Source organism: Saccopteryx leptura, chromosome 1, assembly GCF_036850995.1.
Source record: "Saccopteryx leptura isolate mSacLep1 chromosome 1, mSacLep1_pri_phased_curated, whole genome shotgun sequence".
Lineage (NCBI taxonomy): Eukaryota > Metazoa > Chordata > Mammalia > Chiroptera > Emballonuridae > Saccopteryx > Saccopteryx leptura.
Window position 1 is genome coordinate 259,879,598 of NC_089503.1, and position 26,108 is coordinate 259,905,705.

Genomic DNA, 26,108 nt, shown 5'->3' on the forward strand with positions numbered 1-26,108 from the left:
CTGTCTCTCCCCGTTTCCAGCTTCAGAAAAATACAAAAAAAAAAAAAGAATCAGGAGATTCTGACGGGGAGGATTATGTGCTTTTGTTATTGTTCTATAAGAGGGAGAATGTGGGGGGGCCAGCAGGGGTTCCTGGGGCCAGAGAGAACAAGTACACCCAGAGACACCACTGAAGACAGAAATTACTGAAGACAGAAATTACATCTACTTAAGCAATAACTGATGCACAAGCAGCAACAGGCCACATCAGTCTTCAGAGATGTCCCCACACAAAGCCCTCTCTTTGCTGCCCCCTTACCATCCCATCCAGAGCTTCAGAACACCAGAGTTTGAACTGGACAAAACTTAGTGCCACACATTCCCCCATTCAAGGCATTCTGCAGGGAGAGGAAACGGGGAGGCAGGCAGACAGACTCCTGCATGCGCCCAACCAGGATCCACCAGGGGGCGATGCTCTGCCCATCTGGGGCGTCGCTCTGTTGCAACTAGAGCCATTCTAGCCCTGAGGCAGAGGCCACAGAGCCATCCTCAGCGCCCGGGCCAACTTTGCTCCAATGGAGCCTCGGCTGCGGGAGGGGAAGAGAGAGACAGAGAGGAATGAGAGGGGGAGGGGTGAAGAAGCAGATGGGTGCTTCTCCTGTGTGCCCTGGCTGGGAATCGAACCTGGGACTCCTGCACGCCAGGCCGACACTCTACCACTGAGCCAACCGGCCAGGGCCTAAGTCTCTCCTTTTACCCCAGCCCTCACCCCTCAGGGCTGTGTGTGTGTCCTCCAGATTAAGATCCCCTCCAGGATCCACCACACCACTCAGCACAGATGTTTTTAACCCCCATGAATGCAGATCCCTCTCCCTGCAGGCCAGGGAAAATGTATCCCAGCCTGACTCCACACAGTCCAGGACAGACCACACCCTAAAGCCACACTCCCCCATTGACCAGCCAGGGGTCAAGCCAGAACTCAAGGGGTAGGCTCCACCAGTCTTTTCCCTCCCCCATGCCTAGTGCTTGCCAGCTTGACTCAGTTGCCCTCCAACCTGGGACTTTTCCACTGAGGCCGTGTGCTTGTCACACATGGGGCTGATGTCCAGGCCTGACTCTCGCTCACGGTCGCCCTGCTGGAAGAACTCAGCCATGATGCGGTTTGTCCACTGGCAGTACAGGGGCAGTGGCTTAGTGGAGTTGCTGAGGTCAGCACAGTGCACCAGGTTCTGCAAGACCTGGGGAGGCCAGAGCTCGGGAGGGCTCAGGCCAGACCACACCCAGGCCCAGTTAACCCCTACTACAGGCTGGCCCCATGAATACATCCCTCTTACAGATAGGAAAACTGAGGCCTGGAAGGGGAAGGAGGGCTGAGGCACAATCATGTGAGTCTTGGTGCTTCCATTTCTTCAAGTTTGACACATAGTCAACACTTTCATAAATGCAGCTAAATGAGAAGCATAGGAACCGAGGCCCTGGGGTCTGCCTGGCTACACACTTGGATGCGGTCAAAGTAGTTGTCCAGCAGCAGAACTCCCAGGCTTGTCACCTTCTTGGTCCACCATGGTCTTGAGGTCAGCTAGGAGGTTCATGTGTTTGGACATGTCAGTGGCTAGCACCTGGGGGCAGGTGAGAGGGGAGTGGCAGGTATGAGAACTGCACCCACCCTACCCTTTACTCCCAAATGTCACACCCACTCAGACCCTCAGCCCTCTGAGCTACAGTGTGCTCATCTGTGAAATGAGGAAATGCAATGAGATTGGCTGCAAACCCAGCTCAGAAAAAGAGCTGAGTCAGCAGTCAGAGCTTCAGGGTCACTGGGCTCATGGGGGTGCATCCCAGATTTTAAAGATTCAATATGGGAGCTGAGGTGAGGTATCCTGAGGGCGGCAGTGAGGCCCAGCCCAGGACATGGCCTGTACAAAGGCCCTGGCACTGGACGGACTGAGAGACAAAGAGGAAGCAATTATAGTTGGAGTAAGTGAGGTCGACAGGAGCAGAGAGGGCCTCAAGGAGGAGTTCGGCAACTTATCTAGAGGTCCATGGGAGCCACAGGTGGTCTGGAAGCAGGGAGGGACCCAACCTGGTGCTCCCTAAATCTCCCTGTGGCCACTGTGCGCCTGGAAGGACTGTTTTCAGCAATTTGGAGAAAAATTCAAAGTTTGGCCCCAAACACAGCTGTTTAAAAATTAACTTTGCTGGACCCGTGTGGACTCAGCCCAGGAGAAACCATACCCAGCCCATGGGCTTCTCTGAGAATCAGACAAAAGTCTCAAAAGTTCTCAAACCTCCAGTCAGCCCCAAATGATGCCCAGCACCTAAGGTCCCGACTCTCTCTCACCAAACTTTTAGTTTCTCTTCACAGGGAGCTTTGGCTTCCTCTGAGCTCTGCCCACATGCTGTTTCCTCTTCTGGGAACCCTTCTCACCAGCCCCCACATGCCCCACCCTGGGGGTCCCATATTCAGTGCTCCCTCCTGGGGAAGCCCTATCTGACCTTGTGCATGTCTCCATCACAGTTCTGTCTACAGATCATTCATCACAGCTCTGCTTGGGGGTCCCCATTATGGCTCCCACCACATGTCCATTTTCCCCATAAACCAGAATCTCAGAAGGCCAGAACTGTCTCAGTCATTGTACAGTGCAAGCACACAATAGGTGCTCAATAAATGCTTGTAAAATGAATGAATGAAAAGCAAGATCCCAAAACTTACTCATATCTTCCAACCTGGAAACTATCAAATGGACAGACTAAAGGCTCAGAAAAAGTTGCGTCTGAAACCCAGAAGCTCAGTTTCCATATTGCTGTTTGTGAAACACAGCCAGGACCAAGGACCTGGTCACCCCACTCAGGGCTTAGAGGGTCATTGCCCCATAGTTTTGTTTTGTTTTTACAGAGACAGAGTCAGAGAGAGGGATAGATAGGGACAGACAGATAGGAACGGAGAGAGATAAGCTTCAATCATTAGTTTTTCATTGCGACACCTTAGCTGTTCATTGATTGCTTTCTCATATGTGCCTTGACCATGGGGCTACAGCAGACCGAGTCTGCTCAAGCCAGCGAGCTTGAGCTTTGCTCAAACCAGATGAGCCCGCGCTCAAACTGGCGACCTCGGGGTCTCAAACCTGGGTCCTCCACATCCCAGTCCGACGCTCTATCCACTGCGCCACTGCCTGGTCAGGCCATTGCCCCATGTTATAGACCAGGAAACTCAGACTCAGAGCAGAGATGTGTCCAGGTCTGACTGAACCTCCAATCTGGCCTAGCTCACCCCACTCCATACATCGCTGTGGCCTCACCATGTCGACGATCATCCTGCACATACTCAGCCACTGCTTGGTGCTGAGGCTCTGGAAGATGTTGCAGTTCTCTGCCTGCAGTAGCTTGAAGCCCACAGCCAGGTGGTGGTTCTCCAGAACAGAGGCATCATTGTACATAAGCGCAAGCTCTGAGTTTGTGGAGAAGGTGGAGAGCCTCAAGATCTGCCTGATCAACCCACTTCACCAAAAGGTAGGTTTGGTGAATTCTTGGCAAACTCCTACTCATGCACTGAAGCTTCACTCTAATGCCCCCTCCTCCAGAAAGCCTTCTATGACCCTGTTTCTCTCTCTGGCCATGATCTGACTCCATAGGGCTGGGGACAACCGTGTTCAGCTCTGCCTCCTGAAGACTGGCAGCTCCTTGGGGACTTGGCATGGCAGGAGACAGTTTGTACTAAGTGCTGGTTGAATAAATAACAGCATCTGTCCACACAGACTCTGGAATCCTTGGGTGAGAGGGCTCTACTCTCATCCCAAGCTCTTCTGAGATGTATACAAGAGGTGCCCAATAACTGCTTATTGACTGAGTTTTTCAGATACCTCAAAGGACCCTAAACTTTAAAAAGCTCAGTGGGGCCTGACCAGGCGGTGGCGCAGTGGATAGAGCGTCAGACTGGGATGTGGAGGACCCAGGTTTGAGACCCCGAGGTCACCAGCTTGAGCGCAGGCTCATCTGGTTTGAGCAAAAAGCTCACCAGCTTGAGCCCAAGGTCACTGGCTTGAGCAAGGGGTCACTCGGTCTGCTGTAGCCCCCCACTCAGGGCACATATGAGAAATCAATGAACAGAGATCACTAAGCTGAACAGTTATTATTGATTGTCAATAAGCCTCAGCCCTGAGCCCAGGCCTTAAGAGGCCCAGTCTGGAAGGAAGTAGTGTGGGGGTCAAGGACAGACCAGACACGCAGGACAGAGATCAGGTGAGTTCAGAATTGAGGGCACCCTGGAAGATGGGACATTTGAGAGAGGGACTGAAGTTCAGAAGGAGAGAAGGCATAAAAACAGTGTGTGCTGCTGCCTGGAGGCTGAGTTCCTAACTGAGGGCCTGTGATGAACCAGAAACGGGAACTGCTCAAGACATTTCAGATTCCAGCAGACGCGCTTGTCACCTACCTGCTGACTCTGGAGGGTCACTACCATGCGGATGTGGCCTACAACAACAGCCTGCATGCTGCTGATGTGGCCCAGTCTGCACATGTGCTGCTGGCCATGCCTGCACTTGAGGTATGGCCCTATGGGCAGGCTGGGCAGGTGCAGAGTAGGGAGAGCCCGCCCCTCACCTTTTATACTCATGCCTGCTCAGGCTGTATTCACAGACCTGGAAGTCATAGCTGCCATTTTTTTTTTTTTTTTTTTTTTTTTGTCATAGCTGCCATTTTTTTAAGTGCTATCCATGATGTGGACCATCCGGGAGTCTCCAACCAGTTTCTCATTAACACCAGTGAATCGGAGGCCCTGCCTCCACCTGTCAATCATATGATTTCCAATGGTTCCATCCCTGCTTTTTGAGCCTAGTCCCTCCTGATCAGTCTGGACCCAAAGCGTGGGATGGTGGCTGTGGAGAGGCTGGCACTGTGGGGGAGTCCATGAAGGCTGCTGATCTGGGACATGGGCCTTGAGGGCTCAACGGGGGTCCCCTGAGTAACTCCACCTCAGTCTGCTGGTCTGGAGGGAGAGCAGGGTGGGACTCAGAGAAGCCAATTCCCCTGCTAGGGTTGTACTGTCTAGTTTCAGGTCCTGGACTTTGCTAAGCCTCAGGATTAACCTATTTCATTTTTACCTGGATCAAAGTAAGCTCAAAGCAAAATACCGTCCCCCCTTCACACACACAAAAGCGAAGTCCCTATATTGCCTGTAGCTACCCCTCTTTTCATAGCTGATCTCAATAACCTCTTCTGATGGTCATGGCTCCTGAAAATCTGAGGCTCAGTGTTTTTCTCCAAACAGGCCAACGTCCTTTCTATCTCCCAAGCTGGAGACCCATCTGCCTGGTTTCCTCTATCTCCTTTTTGGAAAACTTTTACTCATACTTCAAAACCCTAGTTTTAATTTCCTCCACCTTCTGGAAGTCCCTTCTGTTCCTCCCTCTGGTCCAGCCTTCACCCATGAGACTTGGGGTGTCCATATCTGGCTCTGTCTCCCCCAGATTGAGTTCTGTAATAGAAGTCTTTCTTTTCTTCCTTCTTCCTACCCCGGCATGCTGCCCAGGCAGTGGCCCACCACAGCTCACCCAAGAAGGTTTGGGAGATGTACTCTGACACCTGGTTCCCAAAATGGCTGGTTTCTGACAAGTGAGTCAACTCTCGGTTCAGTATCCGCTTGAACTGTAAGAAAAGGTGAGGACAGTGATGAAGGGGCACTGTGGATGGAGGCAAGTGATCTCAGCTCTCTAGCCTTCCTCACCTTCTTGGAGGCCCTCTCCCCCACTGAGTGCCGGGTCTGCAGTGCCTCCAGCTGATCCAGACACCAGTCCAGCTCTTCCAGTGTCCCCAAAGCCAGATTCTTCCCAGTGTTCTCTGGGGGCTGAGCTGTTAAGGGCCTGTCCCACCCCCACTCAGGGACCCACACCCTTCATACCTCCATCTCTATATTTGGACCCTAGAGCCTTTCCAAGTAGGGCCACTTAGGACCCCAGAACGAGTTGCAGATCTGTCCCTAAGTGGCTGTGTGACCATGGGCAGTTCTCTGCCCTTTTCTGGGCCTCACCTTCCCCATCTACAACATGGGCATGGAAGATTCCATCCCTGAGGGTGTTTTGGGAGTGTTACAATGAGCGCAGCCTAAGGTCTCTTGGGCCGAGGAGGTTACCATGGAGAAGAAATTGACAGTGGTCCCACAGTGAGAGGAAGGAGGAGAGAGGGGACTGACTGCCAGATGAAGGGTTCCTGACAGATGCCTGCCTGCATGCAGTACAGTCTGCTCAGGGGCGGTCTGCCTCACCCATATGGCCCGCCCCCACCTAGCGCCAGCCCCTCCACCCAGCCCTGCTCTTCTCTCTGCCAGGCTTGACCCTCGCCACTCCAGGTATACTTGGCTGCCCTGAAGCCTTGCAGGTGTGCTAGCACCACAACATTGCTCCGCAGACTGGCCAGGACCAGTCGGGAGGGGGGATGATCAGTATTGTAAAGGGGGAAGGTGTCGACTTCACCTGCTTGGCTCACACAGGGAGGGGGGAGGTGTGGACACCCACCTGGGCAAAGTGTGTCACAATCATGTCTTCTGCATGTCTGTGGGAAGATGGGATATCAGAAAGGGCGACCAGGGAGATCGCCAGCGTGTTCCCATCTTCCAGCTTTTGCCCACACTATACCCTCAGCTGAGCACATCCTTCCTTCATGACTCCTCCTGCTGGCTCCCTACTGGGCTCAACTTACCTGACCCTTCCCTGAAAGCCACTACAGTCCCCTCGACCTCAAACATGGGAGAAATGGAGTCCTGAGGGCAGCAGGGATATTATATTTCCCTTTCTATTATGGCTACCAGGAAGCTCAAATCAAGGTGTCTGTTCAGTTGCTACTAATTGTCTGTAATGTTTCTGGATTGCCACCCAACACCAGCTTATAGTCAAGCACAGATCACCAGATAACCATTCTAAGAATACTCAACTGGGCCCTGGCTGGTTGGCTCAATGGTAGAGCGTCGCCTCTGCGTGTGGAAGTCCCAGGTTCGATTCCCTGCTAGGGCACACAGGAGAAGCGCCCATCTGCTTCTCCAACCCTCCCCCTCTCCTTTTTCTTTCTCTCTTCCCTTCCTGCAGCCAAGGCTCCATTGGAGCAAAGTTTCCCCAGGGGCTGAGGATGGCTCCATGGCCTCTGCCTCAGGCGCTAGAATGGCTCTGGTTGCAACAGAGCAACTGCCCAGATCGCCAGAGCATCGCTCCCTAGTGGGCATGTCGGGTGGACCCCAGTCAGGCGCATGCGGGAGTCTGTCTGACTGCCTCCCCGCTTCTCACTTCAGAAAAATACAAAAAATACAAAAAAAAAAAAAAAAAAAAAAAAAGAATGCTCAACTGAATAAGTGGCTGCTTGGCAAACTCCTACTTAAACTTCAAAGCCCAGTTCCAATGGCCACTTGAAGGAGGTGTGCTGAGTGGAGGAATAAAAGAAGGTGAAATAGACAAGAAGGTGTCATCCCAGCTCAGACTCACAGGTCACTGGCCACAGAGGAGTTCCAGGACATGGGCTTAGGCGAGAGCTGGTAGTCACTGTCTGAGCAGTACAGGAAGGACTCATGCCGCTGGCTATGTTGAGCCAGGGGCCTGGACGACCTGGCCAAAGCCAGGCCCGACCTGAGGGTCCAGGGCTCTTCTCCCACAGAAGAGCACATTTTTCAGGTCAAAGCTGGAAGCAGGGGGGGCATGGTCAGAGCCGAGGGTCCTGGCGTGCAGATGGCCTGTGTGGTTCAAACCTGTTTTTTCACATCCTCCCTGGAGCTTAACTGCGGGCCATGAAGGAGTAGCCTACAGTTTGTCCACCTGCCTTACAGTCACACCCCTACTCAGGGACCCAGCACCCCTCATGCCTTGGTCTCCACGTCTGTACCCAAAGCCTCCAGGGCATGAGTTCAGATCTGTTCCCAAATGTCTGTGTGACCATAGGTAGGTCTCAATTTTTTTTTCTGTACATCAACGGCCCTGTCTCTGATATAGGCGTGGTCTAGGCTTCTCCAAGGGCGCTTTTAGGGAGTTAAAACTGAGCATGAGGACAAAAACTGGGCGTCCATATTACTGAGGAAACTGAGGTCCCAGTTTCTTGGTAAATTCATTGGGACTGGAAACGGCTTTCTCGCTGTCCTCTCTGGAGGGGACTGGGTCCTGCCTAGGTCCGATCAGTTGCAAGGTTCCCCACAGCAGGGAGAGGCCCCGCCCCCAGCCCCCTTGGCCACGCCCTGGAACACTCTGTTTCCTCCTCCAGGCCCTACCCTTAGCCTATTTGTTCCCGCCCCAATCTCGTCAACTACGCCCTCAGATCTTGTACTTCCCTGCTTGATTTTCACCCCAATGCTCTGCCTATTCTCTTCCACCTCCGGGCTTCTTGCATGGACTGTGCCCTCTTCCCGGAGCACCATCCTCCCCACAACAACCCCTACTCCGAGCAATCTCCAGTTCCTCCCTCCCAGCTCTCTCATTCCTGCGTCTCCCTCCCGCACACCCTGACTAGGTAATGGGGAATCTATGCTCATACTCCTTGGGGTCAGAGGTCAGAGAAAGAGTGGGAGAGGATGTGGGCAAGAACAGAGGTCTGAAGAGGGAGTTAGCAACAGGGGAGAAGGGCTGCCTGAGGGTCACGGACTGTTAGAGGGATCAGGCAGGAGACAGATAGAAACCGGGACCGCCCACAACTTGGGGCTTTTAGCCAAGGGCCAGTGTCCACCTGGTCCGCCACCAGGTCACCCATCTGGGATTCGGCAGGATTCTGTCCGGTTCGGCTGGATTTGGGCCAACTCGGTCAAGCAGAGTCGGGTTTACTAAATTCTAATGGGTGTGGTCCAGCTGAGTTCGGTCGGATGAGGTCGTTCTACTGACTTGCCTACGTCCGACCATGCTCGGGCAGGTTCGGAGACGTTCGGACACATTCGGCTATGTTCAGACTCACTCTGGTAAATTCGGGAGTGCTCGGCTTTCTCCCGCGGTTCTGCGCGAATTTGGCTTCAGCAGCGGCTAGAGTAGCCACTACTGCGCATGCGTCCAAGCTCACGCTTTGCGACGTCAAGAAGAGGGCTGGTGGGGCTCCTTAACCCTAACCCGCCTGGCAAGGGGAGCAGGGTCCGGCGGAGGGACGCTCTTGGGAGTCGGGCGGGGCGGGGATAGCGGTCGATACTCTAACCCACGCTCCGAGGGAGAAGTCTAGGGCTGGCGACCTCTCTCCCTCCTCGCCTCTCCCAAAAGGTTCTGGAAAAGCGCACCCATTGATAACTAGGAAAACTGAAGCTGGGACAGGCCAACAGGGTGCTGGGTTCGAATCCAGTAAGCCGGCGCAAAGGGTTAAGGGTTGGTCGCAGCCACGGAAGCTGTTTTTCTTTCTGCTCTAAACTTAGCTGATAGAGGCGGGGTCAGGTTGTGGTTCCATGACGCGGGCGATGCAGGGCGAGGTCGCCCTCACTTTGGAAACCGCACGTCTATCCATGGGTTAGACAGGTAAACTGAGGCACAGGGATCTTGAGGCACCATCCTCTACCCTGACCTTCTGGGACCCAAGGGCACTCCCTCGACCACCACCAACCCCCACGCTCTCTCCGGAGCCCTGGGCAAGGACTACCCTTAATAGGCATCTGGAGGGTGTCTGGGGGCGCTCTCCTGGATCTAGGACCCCCTTCCGGGCTGCAATAGGGCTCCATTCGGGACCACGGCCACGACTGCATGCAACCTCGCCAGTTGTCACTGGCCATGACTTTGGAGAAGGGACCTTCAATCTCTGAGCCGCCAGGTGCCAAATTATCAAGGGGATGTGAATACAGCACGAACCCGGCGCAACATGCCAGACACAATCTGCGCCCACAAGCCCCACCTCCGATCCTAGCCTCGCCCCACACACACCACGGATTCACAGTCGCTTCCTGAAGGGCCGGGTTTCGAACCCAGAGAAGTGTCGAGTCCCCGGAGGACGCCACCAAGTTTCGCTCTCACTCTGGGAAGCGCAACTCCTGTCTTAAGCTGCGGATGTTCTGCCTCGAAGGCCTCCATAAAATCGGGTCTTCTTCCGGGGACACCGAGGGTTCCTGAGAAGCCCTCCGGCCATATTGTCACTGGCGCCGGACGGATGGAGGAGAGCCGACGAAAGGGAGAAGTGACCATCGCCTCGTCTCAACTCACTCCCGGGACGTTCAGGCTACCTGCCCAGGCGGGAGGGTCAGAGGGAGACGTGAGCTTCTGCTCATCCTGCTCTAGGCCCCACAGCTGCAAAGGGACAGCTAGCTGGTAAACCCGGCTTGCGTCCAGGCTGAGGGTGGAGGGAGACAGAGATAGGACAGGAGGAGACAGATGCTGAGAAAGAGTGTCCATGCCCTCGCCCTCGATCCATCCCCAGCTGTCCCTGTGTTCTTCCCACCTCCAGCCTGGCGGTTCCCGTGACCCCTCTAGCCCTCCTCTCACCTCACCACAACCGCTGTGCCACAGTGAAGCGCCTCTGCAGGTGGATGCTCTGGTTCACCAGGAGCTTCCTGAAGAGCCCAGGGGAGCTTTGAGGGGAGTCCCTGGGAAAGCCAGGCCCAGGAACCGGGGCAGGAGCGGGTATACCTTGCATCGCAGCAACAGCATAGAGGCGGGACGAAGAGTGAGCCAAGGAAACTTCTGGACAGCCGTGGGGGCGTGGCCGGAGAGGAGCGGGACAGAATGCTCACCCACCCCGCCTCACATCTGGACCATCCCAGGAAGCCCCACCGCCACAAATGGGGAAACTGAGGCTCAGAGCTGGGTGCCACTCACAGCTCCCCCTCTTTGGGGGTGCCCCTGGGGGCCCAGAACCCAGATCTCACACCACTTTCCTCTGCAATCATGACTCATATTAGTGCAGCTCTCTGAGCTAACATGTTGGAAAAGAGTGAGATGCAGAAGTCAGAAAGTGAAGCACCCTCCATTATGAGTGGAGCACTGGAGGCACTGAGTTTGCCGAACAGCTGCCCAGATCCTACCCAGTACTCCCAGCCCCACTCTGTCCATTTTCAGATAGAGAACTGAGGGGCTTCCCAGAAGCAACACACCCTTACTTCTTTGCCAAGTGAGGAACTGAGGCATAGAGCAAGGTGGCAACAGACACAAAGCTTCATGGCAGCGCAGAGGGACCCAAAGCCAGCTCCTCCTGTCCCAGTTGCTCCCCTCCTCAAGTCCCCATATGACCCCTACCTGCTCTGACATACCCCAGGCCCTGTCTCTGGATCCTTTTCCCTCTCTTGCTGACTCTGCCGGACAAACATCCACACTCCATTCCAGCCAGATCTTCTGTTCTGTGAAGCATCAGCTGGCTCCCCTCAACTCCCAGGAAGGCCCCAGGAAGCCTAAGAAGGGAGCCCTCACCTCTGGTGTCTGGGGAAGTCAGGGACCTATACCAGGTGTTCTACCCTTGGAATGTTGGGGTCAGTAACCCTGCCCTGTTCTGCAAAATAGAAAACCAAGTCTCAGAGAATATCTCAATCAGAAGCAGAACTCAGAATGGCCACCTCATAGGCAGAGGCCACTGAGGTCCAGGGAGACTCAGTCTCTCAGCTGAGTCCACACAGAAACTCTGAGCCCAATTGTGTCCCTGCTGTGGGATGACACCCCCACTGCCTGGGCCTTTCCCCTGGGGGGAGACTGTACTAGTTGTAGCACACCTAGAGAAAGATGAGGTACAGCTTTGGGTAATTGGGGCTTCAAAGAGGGACACTGACACACCAGAGGAAGGAGACCCTGATCCTCTCCTGACCTCTTTTTTTTTTTAAACATTCTTATTTTTTTTCCAAATTTTATTTATTTATTTATTTTTACAAGGACAGAGAGAGAGATAGACAGGGACAGACAGACAGGAACGGAGAGAAATGAGAAGCATCAACCATTAGTTTTTCGTTGCGCGTTGCAACACCTTAGTTGTTCATTGATTGCTTTCTCATATGTGCCTTGACCGCGGGCCTTCAGCAGACTGAGTAACCCCTTGCTGGAGCCAGCAACCTTTGGTTCAAGCTGGTAGGCTTTTGCTCAAACCAGATGAGCCCGCGCTCAAGCTGGCGACCTCGGGGTCTCGAACCTGGGTCTTCCACATCCCAGTCCGATGCTCTATCCACTGCGCCACTGCCTGGTCAGGCCTCTCCTGACCTCTTAACCACACTATTGTCTTCATTGTACAGTTGAGAAAGTGGAGGTTCAAAATGGGTCATGCTGGGTCCCAGGAGAACAAGGAGTCTCAAAGGTCTGGCTGGGAACCTCCTCTTGCTCCTATGGCCCTATAGCCAGACACCTGGCAGGAACCAGACTCACTGTCCCCAAGACAAAAATACCATCTGTAGCTGCTGTGACTATACCTAATTATAGCTGGTCCTCAGGGGATAGAGGCTGCCAGGGTCAGCCTGGTAGAGACAATGGGGCTAGTGTTCCTTTAAGGTGCCTTGACACCACCCCAGTTCCATGGGAGCGGTTTGTAATAGTCTTATCTCCCTAAGGAGAAACTGAGGCACAGAGGAATTCAATCACTCCCCTAAAGTCACAGACATGAAATGGAAGGTTAAGACTAAACACATCAATACAAATAGCTCTTCCTACTCACCTGGCTCTCAGCCAATAGCTGTGAGTGTAAAAGTCACTTGATTTTGGAACAACTCTCAAAAGTGAGGACTGGCCTGACCAGGCAGTGGCGCAGTGGATAGAGCGTCGGATTGGGATGCAGAGGACCCAGGTTCGAGACCCTGAGGTAGCCAGCTTGAGTGCGGCCTCATCTGGTTTGAGCAAAGCTCACCAGCTTGGACCCAAGGTCGCTGGCTCGAGCAAGGGGTCACTCGGTCTGCTGTAGCCCCATGGTCAAGGCACATATGAGAAAGCAATCAATGAACAACTAAGGTGTCACAACGAAAAACTAATGATTGATGCTTCTCATCTCTCTCCATTCCTGTCTGTCTGTCCCTATCTATCCCTCTCTCTGATTCTCTCTCTGTCTCTGAAAAAATAAAAATTAAAAAAAAAAAGAAAGAAAGCAATCTGTCTGATCAAAGACCAAGATCTGAAGGCTTAAAAAAAAGATTAAAAAAACAAAAGTGAGGACTGTTTTGCTCATTTTGGGGGATGGGGAAGCTGAGGCACAGAGTAGTGTGTTCAGCTGCCTAAGGTCACACAGCCACAACAGGCTACCCAGACTGTGCCCTCTCTCACTTAACGCTTAACTGCCTCCATCCTTTCTGAAGTCCCAGAGGCTCCTCTGACATTAATGTTTTACCAAAATCTTAATATTAATGTTCCATTAATAGAGTAAACATTAAATATTTTATTAATAATTTTAACAGTAATATGTTATTAATAGCTTTTTTGATGGAGAAACCGAGCCACAGACCTGAGACTCAGCATTGGAATCTGGCCTGACTGAACCTGGGTGGTCCCAAGCCCCACTGGATAAAGGGCAGAAAGAAGCTGAGGGATGGGTGGACCCAAGGACCCTCATTCTGACTTGTCCCTGTGTGCTCCATGACCTGAGGAGGTGCCCAGCAGTCTCTGGTGCCCTTAGCACATCACTGTCTCAATTCTCCTGATTTGAGCCTCCCTGCCCTGGGAAGGCACTTTTCTGCCACCAGGCAGTTCCATGGAGATAGGATGAGGGTCCTCATTTTACAGACAAACTGGAGAGAAGATATGACTCCCCTAAGTCCCCACAGAGACTCTAGACAGAGAGAGGAGAGTCGGGGCTATGTCATGTTGTGTAGATGCTCACTTGAGTTTGACCTCACCTTCCTCTTCTCCAGGCCCTTCTGCATTGCCCTCTGATACGGCTCTTCATTGCCCTCTGATATGAATCCAAATCTCTCTGGAAGCTCTGTGATGCCTGACCCCTGCTGGCCTCCCTGCTCTCTTCCTCCTGCTCATTCTGCTCCAGCATTACCCTGCTCTTTGCTGTGACCCAGCCAGTCTCATTCTCAACCCATGCCTTGGCTCATTCTCAACCCATGAACACTTTTTCCCTGCTGTCACAGGTCACAGCTGAAGCATCACCCACTCCAGGAAGCCCTCCCTGACTAGCTGGTTAAATATTCTCAGAGCACTCTCCTCTCACAGGTACAATTTCACATTTACTGTCATGATTATTTGATTTGTTTCTGCCTTGCCCACCAGCCCTTCAAGGGTAAGACCAGGTCTGTCTTGCTCCCAGCTGTGCCCTTAGGGCCCTGGCATTCAATAAGTTCTCAATAAATGCTTGGGAAATAAATAGGAGCCTCCCCTCCCACTCTCCAGCCACATTGGTCTGTATTCAGTTCCTCATTTACCTTATCCTCTTGAGTTTGAGGCTTTGCACAATCGGTTCCATCTAATTGGCATACCCTGCCCTGTACTCCCACTAGCTGATTTCTCTTTATCTTTTAGGTTAAGCTTAGATGCCACCTCTTTCAAACAGTTCTTCTTCACACCCAACCCTTCCAAAGCTGGGTCAAAAGCCTTCTCTCTCCAGCTGGTATGAGTTTGTCTCTGCCATCAGCATGTGAGCATCTGCTTGCCCATGGCTGTGTCCCCACTACAGGGTCTAGCACACAGTAGGTAGCTAATAAATGTTTGCTGAGCAAGGTACTGGGACTTTCCTAGGTGCAGGTGATCCACCTGGGGCAGCAGGGAGGAGAGCCACAGTGGGGTACCACCCTCCCACACAGAAAATTCTCAACGTAATGCAGAAAGTACAGATGCATGTTTGCATTTCACTGACACTCTCTGCTTGCTGGGGAGCACCCAGCAGATTAGCCTTGAACCCTGTTGGTCTTGAAGCTTAAGGATGAGCTCCTTCCCCCACATCAGCACATATAATATATACATGGACAGGATGCACAAGTGCTGGTTGACAGGGACACGACACAACCCTTCCAGAACCTTCCAGAATCATGTGGGCTCTCCCCCTTGGCAGGCCCAAACTCAGTTTCTGTTCTTTCTTGAAGATGGAAAATCATGAATCACCATGAGAGGGAGGGCAGGATTAGCTGAGGGCTAGAGGGGTAGTGGCAGGGGGTCTGCTGGGTCACCTGGGAAGAGTTCCAGCCCCCTCTGGACCATGAAGCCCAGCTGTTCCAGATTCTTCCAGGGCTGCTGGAGCACCAGGCTGGAGGCTGAGGCCAGGCTTATTGGTCAAGAAACCAGTAGCCCCAGGAGGTCCATGGACCAAGGTGGGAGAAAATGAAGATCTAGAGCGGAAAATGACTCTCCTGAGGTCACCAGTCCAAATCTGGCCTCTTGTGATGTCCCTCCTACCCAAGGAGGGCAGGGGGCTACTGGGCCCTGCTCCTGGGTCCTTGAGTCCTGGCCCAGCAGCTGGAGACTCTGGCCCCCTCAAGGCCTCTGTGCACCTGCTGCAAAGGAGGAGAAGCAGCCTTGCCCCACCTCAACCCCCCTTCTCCACCCCATCCTTTCTTAAGGGAAGAAGCATCCTGTGCTCAGGCTCCCTCAAGAAGCTTCTCCTCCTCCTTCCTGGGACAAGGGGCGGGGCGATAGGGGGTGTTGGTGGCAGGACAGGCCACAGAGGAAGCTCCTCCCCGCCAGAGCTGAGGACAGCCCAACCTGGCCCTTTCAGATGCTTGCAGTGGCCACAACTCCACAAATACCCAAGAACACTCCAGGGTCTGGAGGACCTCAACTGGGTTAGAACAAGGACAGTGTCACACTGGTTCCACATACCACAAGGACCACAAGGGGAAAACACAGGCACATACACAACTGGTGTACATACAACCAAGCACAGCCAGTCACCCACAGAGATGCAGCTGGCTGTGGACACTCACACAACAGGTCGGAACACTGGTTGCAATTACTCAGACTCACACACATACTTAGATACAACCACACCTGGCACATCCAGGCACACACACCCATAACAATCATGGCATCACCATCCCCAGCTTCACTCAGCATAAAAACAGTTTTTTCCTCTAAAGCAGGGGTCCCCAGCCTGACCTGTGGTAGCACAGTGGATAAAGCGTCGACCTGGAAATGCTGAGGTCGCCGGTTCGAAACCCTGGGCTTGCCTGGTCAAGGCACATATGGGAGTTGATGCTTCCAGCTCCTCCCCCGTGTCTCTCCTCTCTCTCTCTCTCTCTCTCTCTCTCTCTCCCTCTCTCTCCTCTCTAAAATGAATAAATAAAAAAAAATTTAAAGCAGGGGTCCCCAAACTATGGCCCACGGGCTGCATGCGACCCCCTGAGGCCATTTATCTGGCCCCCGCCGCACTTCCGGAAGAGGCACCACCATCTCAGCCAAAAGCAGGCCCATAGTTCCCATTGAAATACTGGTCAGGCCCTGGCCGGTTGGCTCAGCAGTAGAGCGTCGGCCTGGCGTGCAGGAGTCCCAGGTTCAGTTCCCGGCCAGGGCACACAGGAGAAGAGCCCATCTGCTTCTCCACCCCTCCTCCTCTCCTTCCTCTCTGTCTCTCTCTTTCCCTCCTGCAGCTGAGGCTCCACTGGAGCAAAGATGGCCCGGGCGCTGAGGATGGCTCTGTGGCTTCTGCCTCAGGCGCTAGAATGGCTCTGGTTGTAACAGAGCTACGCCCCAGATGGGCAGAGCATCGCTCCCTGGTGTGCGTGCCGGGTGGATTCCCAGTCGGGCGCATGCGGGAGTCTGTCTGACTGCCTCCCCATTTCCAGCTTTGGAAAAATGAAAAAAAAAAAAAAAAGAAAGAAATACTGGTCAGTTTGTTGATTTAAATTTACTTGTTCTTTATTTTAAATATTGTATTTGTTCCCGTTTTGTTTTTTTACTTTAAAATAAGATATGTTAGGCCCTGGCCGGTTTGCTCAGTGGTAGAGCGTCGGCCTGGTGTGCGGAAGTCCTGGGTTCAATTCCCGGCCAGGGCACACAGGAGAAGCGTCCATCTGCTTCTCCACTCCTCCCCCTCTCCTTCCTCTCTATCTCTCTCTTCCCCTCCCGCAGCAAAGGCTCCACTGGAGCAAAAGTTGGCCCGGACGCTGAGGATGGCTCTGTGGCCTCTGCCTCAGGCGCTAGAATGGCTCTGGTTGCAACAGAGCTAGCCCCAGATGGGCAGAGCATCGCCCCCTGGTGGGCGTGCCAGGTGGATTCCCGGTCGGGCGCCTGCGGGAGTCTGTCTGACTGCCTCCCCATTTCCAGCTTTGGAAAAATACAAAAACAAATAAAATAAAATAAGATATGTGCAGTGTGCATAGGGATTTGTTCATAGTTTTTTTTTATAGTCCGTCGCTCCAACGGTCTGAGGGACAGTGAACTGGCCCCCTGTGTAAAACGTTTGGGGACCCCAGCTCTAAAGCATTGGCCTCAGCCAAACAGCAGAGATCCCCGCCCTCTGGAGAAACAAGGACCCTCCCCCACTCTCACCAGGTTCCTTGCTCCCCTCCCCCACGCCTAGAGAGGGCCCTGCCTCCGCCCACCTACCTCTTGTGGATGGAGGTGGGCCAGGGGCTCCATGACTTCTTGAGCTCTGGCCGGAGCCCCGGGCCGGCTCACTGCAGCCCGCGGACTTGTCCGGGTCAGAGTGGAATCGCTTCTGGATACGGATGGGGCGTCGCGGCTGCCGCCACAGGTGCTTCGGAGATCTGGCTAAGCCTTGGCGGCTGAGAAGGCGGTCCAGTTCGCTGGATGCCTCCGCCCCTGCTTTTACCCCCGGGGTCTCCCTGCGCCAGAGGAGGTGAGTGAGCCGTCCGGGAACGAGGAGTGTCAGTGTCTGCACCCTGGTCCTGCCAGGGCCGGAGGCAGAGGCGACTGCGAGGAGATGTCCGTGCCAGCTGTAGTGAGCCGGAAAAGGTAGAAAAACAGGGGCTCAAGGTGGGGCTGACACCGAGTAGCTGTCCGTGCCCAGTGGTGCTGGAGGATAGCGGGGGAGGGAAGCAAAACTTGGGCGTGGGGTTTAAAGATAGGTGCTGGGGAGATTCCTCTAGTGCTGAAGGAAAAAAGTCAAGACATGGGCTTGTAGTGGAAAAGAAATTGTCTTCCCGGTTGCTGCCAAATGACAGCAGAAAGAGAGGGTTTGGGAAACCCCCACGCCAAGGCAGTGTCCCTTCTTTTGGTGCAGAAAGGGAAGAAGGTAATATAGATTCAGTGGATGAGACAGCGAGTTGCTGTCTTCCACCTGTCGGTGCTGAAGTCAGGGCAGGGAGTCAGGGGTTCCTGAGCACCTCCCGACTAGGGCGCCGTCCGCCCTGGAGGTGCTGAAAGCTGAACAGCGGCGGGCCCTCAACCCTCCCCAGTAACGGTAGCAAGGAGTCTGGAAGCAGAGTCAAGCGCTCTGTTCTTCAGAGGTAGGCAAAAATAGCTGTCTCTCCATCAAGCTCAGCAAGGTAGGCTTAGCATTCAGCCACAACTGGGGATTCTTTGGAGTCCTAAAGCGCACCCACACAGGGTAGGGATACGGGAAGGACAGAGAAACTTGCATGCCTGGGATGGGCACACAGAAGCCGCTTCTGGTCAGGACTGCCAACAGTGGGAGTGGGGAGAGAAGGACACCCTTTTATAGCCACACTGATACCCAGACCCTCAACGGAAATGGCAAGATCTCATTTGCCCTGCGACACTCCAGGGGTCCCACCTCACAGGCCTGCCCCTCCCTTCCCCAGTTCTAGAAACTCAAGGCCCTGACCCCCAAACATTCTTTTTTTTTTTTTTTTTAGTTTTTTTTAAAATTTATTCATTTTAGAGAGGAGAGAGAGAGAGAGAGAGAGAAAGGGGGGAGGAGCAGGAAGCATCAACTCCCACATGTGCCTTGACCAGACAAGTGCAGGTTTCGAACCGGCGACCTCAGCATTCCAGGTCGAAGCTTTATCCACTGCGCCACCACAAGTCAGGCCCAAGCATTCTGATCTCAGGTAATTTTCTGGGAAGTGGCAAATGGAGGGTGAGAAAAATTTCTACCGTGTTTACCTGAAGTAAACATGAACAAGACTGGGGTGGATAGTATAGGCTCCAGGCTGGAGTAGCGAGGCCTTTAAGGCCTTGGTGTAGAAAATTTGAGAACAAGAAGAGCCCTGATTTTTGCAGAGGGCCCAGAGGATATCTCAAGGATATTTTCCATTGGAGATTCTACCCTTTACTCTAGTTTCATCCCCTGTTTGGAAAAATAAGAAATGTTTGGCCCAGGGAGTCAGACAGATTGAGCTCAAACCTTGGTACTGCCATGTCTCACTGGGTGATGAAAAACAAATGACTTCTCCCTGTCCTTTACTTTCCTGGATCAGTTCTTGGCCTCCCTCTTAGTCTCCTCTCCCCCAATTTGGGCCATTGGTGGGGGATATGTGTTCTGTTGCTGGTCAGCTATCACTTCCCTTCCCCAAGCCTGTTTTCTATTCTGGAAAGTGGGGATAATGATGGTATCCCCACCTTGTGGTATCACGGCAAGGATGAAAATGGATGTCACATGTGAAGGGTCAAAGACCAGGAGCTGTCTATGCCAATACCTCCTCTCTCTTGCCCTCTGCTGGTGTCCACCAATGCCTACTATATCTACTTCATAAATAACTTCAGAATCTGCCAACTTCTCTCCAGTTCATGGCTTCCACTCTGGTTCAGGAACTACCATCTCCTGCCCAGAACTGCCTCCTCACTGGGCTCCTCCTGCTTCCACCCCTGCCCCTGACAGCCCTCCCCACAGCAGCCAGAGGGAAATTTTAAAAATGCCAATCATATCAATTCACTCTTTTGAAAACCCACCCAATGGCTCCACATTTCACTCCATGAAGTTTTGTTTTTGTTTTTTATATATATACAGGGACAGAGATAGAGTAAGAGAGAGGGATAGATAGGGACAGACAGACAGGAATGGAGAGAGATGAGAAGCATCAATCATCAGTTTTTTGTTTTGACACCTTAGTTGTTCATTGATTGCTTTCTCATATGTGCCTTGACCACAGGCCTTCAGCAGACTAAGTAACTCCTTGTTCGAGCCAGAGACCTTGAGTCCAAGCTGGTGAGCTTTTTGCTCAAGCTAGATGAGCCCGCAATCAAGCTGGCGACCTCGGGGTCTTGAACCTGGGTCCTCCGCATCCCAGTCCGACGCTCTATCCACTGCACCACCACCTGGTCAGGCTCACTCCATGAAGTTTTGTGTGGTCCAGCTCCTGCTCACCTTCCCAGGCTCCCCTCCTACCTTCTAGCCACACTGATCTGTATTCAACTCCTTATCTATCTTCTGGTTTTCTTCAACCTGACAATTTGTACAATCTGTTCCTTCTAATTGGTATACTCTTCCCTGTGCTCCTTCTGGTTGATTTCTCTTCATCTTTTTAAGCCACTTCTTCATCCTTAGATGCCACTTTTTCCAAGCAGTCCTTTCTCACCCTCTACACTCCATGGCTGGGTCAGAGCCTCCTCTGGGCTCTATGGCACCCTCACCTCTTGAGTTGGTATTAGACCATCTTCACCATCAGCATGTGAGCACTTGCTTGCCCATGGCTGTGTCCCCAGTGCAGGGCCTGGCACAAAGCAAGTGTTTAATAAATACTTCATGAACAAGTTAAAGAAAGGTCCTGCTAGACGAGGCATTTTCCTTTCCTGTGATTGTCCCCTTGATCCCCATCTGCCTCCTCACCTGCCTGAAGCTGGACCATGGCTTTGCACTGTCCCTTGAGCCCCAATGGTGAACACTAGCACTGGACTCAATTTCTCCAGGGGACTTTTGACGGCTTGACAGCGGTGGTAGCAATGGGATCCCTGAGAAGTGTCTCCAGATGACACCATTGCCAAGGGGACTCAGAGTTGCTCAGTCAGAATCGACAGACTCTTGGATCTGCTAGGGAGACAGTGAGAAGCCATGAATGAGTTCCCGGGCATGGGACCTTCCTAGGACCCTGGGTACCATGAGGCTTTGAGATCCCTTCACCCAACTATCTGAACTGTCCCAGAGAGCTATATCTCAATCTTACTCCACCCGCCTCAAGTGAATTTTCTTTTCTGAGCCTCAGTTTTCTCATCTATGAAATTGGGAGATGAACCTCAACCCTGCAGGATGCAAATAGTGCCTGACCCACAGAAGACATTACAGCAATATTTATTTATTAATCAATTAATACACAATATATTTATATTATACCATATATACTGCTATCTGTCATAATAATGGGCACTTGATAGTATTTCATCAATTATATTATTTATTAAAATATGAAAATTATAAACCCTAGCCTGTTGGCTCAGTGATAGAGCATCAGCCTAGCATGTGGATGTCCTGGATTTGATTCCCAGCCAGGGCACACAGGAGAGGTGCCCATCTGCTTCTCCACCCTTCCCCCTCTCACTTCTCTCTCTCTCACTCTCTCTGTCTTTTCTCCTTCCCTCCTGAAGCCATGGCTCGATTAAAGCAAATTGGCCCAGGTGCTGAGGATGGCTCCATGGCCTCCTCCTCAGGAGCTAAAAAAAATAAAATAAAAGGCTCCAGTTACAATGGAGCAAGGGCCCCAGATGGGCAGAACATCGCCCCCTGGTGGGCTTTCCTGGTGGATCCTGGTAGAGGCGCATGCTGGAGTCTGTCCCTGTCTCCCTCCTATCACTAATAAACAAAATAACAAATAAAATATGAATATGAAATTTCAGTAAATAAGTTAATAATAACAGTACCAATAGCTAACTTTTCTTACACACTCATTCCACTTTGTGATGTTCAAGAATCTCTTGTGGATCAGCTCATGAGGTCACAATGAGGCCTTTTATACCATTATCTTCATATTACAAGTAAAGTAACTGAGTCTCAGAGCTTTAGTAACTTGCCTAAGGTGGCATTTGGTAAATAGTGGAGGTGGGATTCTGAATTCTGACTCTCAGTTCATTTCTTGAAGGAAATATTGAATATGAGAAATTAAATGAGGTGTTGTTTGCAAGCATACTCTGAGTAAACACTTGAGACATTTAAAAACCAAACAGAACCAGCTGCAATTAATCAGTTGGAGTGCAAGCTCTCCAGCCCAACATATCTGGGATGGGTTCAATTCATGCTGCGTAGTCTAGAGCAAACATGCCTCAGTTTTCTCATCTGTGAACGCCGTGGGAGGAGGCAGAAAGATGAAAACGGTATCAATTTCTCAGCGTCATTGGTAATAAAAGGACAGGGGCCACACGCTCGGCACAGCCTGGGAGCTGTCCTCGGTACTGACCCCAGGGAGCGGCATCAAAACTGAAGCTCAGGAGTGTGTGCGGGGGTGGGAGTGGGGGCGGGGGGTTAAGAAAGTACATGGGGACACAAGAGAAGTGAAACTCAAAGAGACGGCCCAGCCTTTTCCTACTCTGCTTCTGGACCTCAGCAATGAGTCTGTCTCCACCATCAGACTAAATGTTCAGATTTGGAAGCTGATGTCCAAGCCCCAAGGCTGATCAGAGCTAGGGGCTAGGGGAGTAGAGGAGCTGAGAGGAGTGCACGTTGGTTCAAACATCAGAGTCTCTACTAGGTGCAGGCAAACTGCATAACTAGTTTTCTCTTATTTCTCGGTCACTGAGGAGGACATTAATGTTCAGAGAAGAATGACTTGCCGGAGGCTGCTCCACCCACCCCAGCTCTTTGCACAGATTTGATCCTTCTAGGGACCCAGGATTCCTGGCCATCCCTCCCATTTGAGCAAAACTGACTGTCCCACCCTCTCCCATGGGCACCTGAATTCTGATGCAGAAATCTAAGTAATCAACACTTGGCTTTCCCCAAGAGGAAGAGTTCCTAGAAGATGAGAGTGTATTCAGGGAAAGCAGAGTGGGGTATGTGTGGACAGTGGGTCCCTCCCAGGGTAGGAAGCCCATTGATGTCAGTTGCCCATTTTCTGCTTGGAGAAACTGAACTCCAGATGGAAAGCTACTTGTCCACATTCATATTTATCTATTCAACAGATATGAAAAAATAGTTTCTGTAGTGCTAGAATAAAAATTAAACCATGTAAGGCCCTGGAGAGTGATGGGGAGATAATGTCAATCAGGAGTAGTTAGGAGACTTTCCGAGGAAGTAACTTTAAACAGAGACTTGAAAGAGGAGAAGCGGTTGATCAGGAGAGATCTTGGGAGACAGCACACCAGGCAGAAGGAACAGCACATGGAAAGGCTCTGAGGTAAAACAAGCTGGCAAGTTTGAGGAATATTGGAAGATGGGAGTGGAGCGAAGAGTTGATGCAGATGGGGTGAGGAATCCAGAATTGATTATGGGAGTAGAAAGATTTTGAGTGAAGTGATTTGCTTATGATTTTAAGAAGCCTCTTGTGCCAGAATCAGAAAGTAGAAACTGTTGGAGGCAAGCCAGAGGTTAAGCAGCAAATGGTGGGACATGGACAAGCACAGGTCCTGGGAATGAATTTGGGATGTGTTTTGGAGGCTGACAGACAGATTATGCCTATAGGGTGTTCAAGGATATTAAAGTATAACTAGTGTTTATGATGGGTTACTAGTCATTTCCCAGTTAACTAGAAGTCATACAGTTACCTGGTGGGTGGGACTACCATTACCTGGATGGGGAATATTTTGGAAAAAACATCAAGATCTGGACCAATTCAGTCTGATGTGAGTATCATGTGACCCCCAGGGAGATCCAAATGTTTGTGGGGAGCCCAGCTAGTTTGGGGCTCAATAAGGGGGGTGATCCAGCCTGTTGCATTCTCCCATTTAAAGCAAGGTGGAATGAGGATGGGGTCTCTCAAAGCTGCAAGAAGAGGAGGAGAGGGTCTTCCTGGCCTCTCAACTGCAGCATTATTCAACCTGCCACTCCAGGCTAATTGCTTTCCTGGTTGAGAGGCTGGAGTGGGGACCAAAGGCCTGGCAGTGGCAGGAGAGCCTGCATGGAGAAGGGTTTGGAAGAAAGCTGAGGAGTTGTCTCTGGATTTGCTCATCTTACCCATCCCTGAGATCCTGACAGGTGCTCACCCTGGCTGCAATCTCAAGTCCTGCCTTTAAGACAAACCCTAAATCTATTCTTTGCCTGCTCCAGTGGCTCCCAGCATCCCTAGAACAAAATCCACACCTGAGACCTTCGTACCCTGGTCCCTGTCCACCCCACTGCCACCTCTCACTTTCCTTCATGTCCCCTCACTCAATGTGCCCCAGCCTCACTAACCTTGTTGTGCCTGCTCCTTAGACCTGCCTCAGGGCCTTTGTAGAAGCTGTACCTTCTGCAGGGAATAATTTTCTCTCAGCTCTCTCCATGGCTAGCTGCTTTTTTCATCCATTTTCCAGCTCATTTGTCACCTCATCAGGAAAGCCCTTCCAGCCCAGCCTGGGAAGCCTCATTCACAATCACCCACTCCTACACTTTCCTGTCTTAGTTTTACATCTCTCTCCCTAGCCTATGAGCTTGTGTGTGCCCCCTATGCCCAGCACTAGGCCAGGTACACAATAGGTGCTTTATGTGCAAAGGGAATGACTAGTGCTATAAATGGAATGTTTGAGGACTGCCAAAGGCTCCTCACTTTACAGAGGAGGAAAGTGGGGTTGTGGAAAGAGGGACACGAGAAGGTAGGCTGCCCCCTTGCTCCATGGAGGGAGGGTTCAGTCTCTTCTAGCCCTGCTCCAGAGATGGGGCATGGATAAATGTGTTAACGTGTGGGACCTTACCTGCTGGTGGTTCATCTTGACTTTTCTCAAGCAACACAATTTTAGCCCATTTTTTACACAAAAAATTAGTCCTAGAGAGGTTACCAGCCACTCAGGTGTTGATAATCAACCTGGGATTCAATTCCACCTTCTACTGGATGAGCTCACTACCTGCTCACTACCGTCTTTAAATCCTGCTTTAGTTTCCCACAATGGGGCCATTGGCCCTGCCTCAAAGTGTGGCCTCCTCTCCTTGGGCAATTAAAAACCCTGCCTCCAGACCTGAAGGGTCCCTGTTTCCCTTGCCCCACTGGTCTCTTGCTCTCAAAAGCAGTGGCTGTAGCCCTGGGCTGGACACCTGGATTGAGTCTCAGGCTTCTAGTGACCTGGGCCTTGATTTTCCCACTTGAGTCTCCAGGCAGTTCTGGGTGTTTCCAAGTAGGGGGATGCTGGGACAGCCCTCCCCCATGGCCTGTATAAGGTCACCCTCTATGACTCACCTCACTTAGCAAGAAGGAGAGTGCTGTTCCACTGTGTCTCATGCTGCAGGCGTCTCTGAACCTGGGGAGTTGGATGTGAAACCTCCAGTTCCCGGGAGTTCCAAGAGTCTAGCCATGCTCCCCAGATAAGAAGCTCACTCCCATACCCCGCACTCTCTCCTGGAGCCCACAGATGTCCAATTCAGGTAGCCTGGGCCACAGCACGGGCACCAGTGTGGGACACCATTTGAACCTCTGCAGAGGCCTGCACCTAGGGACAGGGGCTGGATGCCCACACACACTCCCCTTCCCCGCTCCCTACTGGGATTAGCAGCCCAGGACCATTAGGTCCCTCAGGAGGAAGTCCCCTGGCCCAGGTCCCATGGGGAAGGCATTCAGCTCCCAGACCATTTTTGAAGATTTGGAGCCCCTAGCCCACCCCCTGACTCACACAAGCTCTGTGATGACCAGGCAGGCCTGACACTCACTGCCTCTGCTGAGTCCTGTGACCAGCCAAGGAGGAGGCAGAAGAGGACTGAGCCCGCCCAAGAGGGCGGTCCAGGGTTTCCCCAAGAAGAGTCCCTTAACTACCTGAGTGCCAGGCCCAAACTGGACATACCCACATACCACCCTTAGGATCGAGCCAGGAAGTGGTGAGCTGAGTGACAAGGAGGACATGAGGGTGTCACCAAGACAGATGTAAGAGAGAGTGGCAGAAGGGTAATCAAGTGTGTGGGGTTGGAATAGAGTAGGTGGGTGTTAATGAGAGAGAGAGAGAGATGGAAACACAGAGAACCATAGAAAGGCAGAGAAAAACAGAGAGATGGAGAGAAAGGGGGACAGAATGACAGAGAGAGACAAAAACAGAGAAAGAGAGGGAGAGAAAGGGAGAGGAAAAAGACAAACATTGACAGAGGAAGATGGAGAGACACAGAGCTAGGAACAGAGAGACAGAAAGACAAGAGACAATGAGACAGAGAGGACACTGCTTCACAGCAGAGCCTTTGAGGGTTTGGGGTGGCCCTCAGGAGTCCCTGGAGGCTCCAAGAGAATTGCTCGCTGTGCTGTGCTGCCCCAGGCAGGTCAATGATCCTCTCTGGTCAATAACCCCTTCACAAACAGGAGAGGCTGAAGCTGCAGCTGAAACCCAGGTCTTCAGGAAAGATTATGG

General features: G+C 52.1%; 1 protein-coding gene across 1 annotated transcript in view; it reads right to left on the reverse strand.

Moving 5' to 3' along the window:
• Window positions 1-998: 998 nt before the first annotated feature.
• PDE4C (phosphodiesterase 4C) overlaps window positions 999-26,108 on the reverse strand; it is a 38,934-nt gene continuing 13,824 nt past the window's right edge. The window contains 18 exon segments of the mRNA XM_066370933.1: window positions 999-1,217; window positions 1,478-1,538; window positions 1,540-1,598; window positions 3,279-3,461; window positions 4,412-4,541; window positions 4,764-4,833; window positions 4,836-4,934; window positions 4,937-4,963; window positions 5,529-5,622; window positions 5,702-5,826; window positions 6,167-6,198; window positions 6,329-6,382; window positions 6,460-6,525; window positions 7,446-7,549; window positions 7,551-7,638; window positions 17,349-17,403; window positions 17,406-17,587; window positions 17,644-17,698. Of these exon segments, the coding sequence (XP_066227030.1) occupies window positions 999-1,217; window positions 1,478-1,538; window positions 1,540-1,598; window positions 3,279-3,461; window positions 4,412-4,541; window positions 4,764-4,833; window positions 4,836-4,934; window positions 4,937-4,963; window positions 5,529-5,622; window positions 5,702-5,826; window positions 6,167-6,198; window positions 6,329-6,382; window positions 6,460-6,525; window positions 7,446-7,549; window positions 7,551-7,638; window positions 17,349-17,403; window positions 17,406-17,587; window positions 17,644-17,698 (1,703 nt within the window).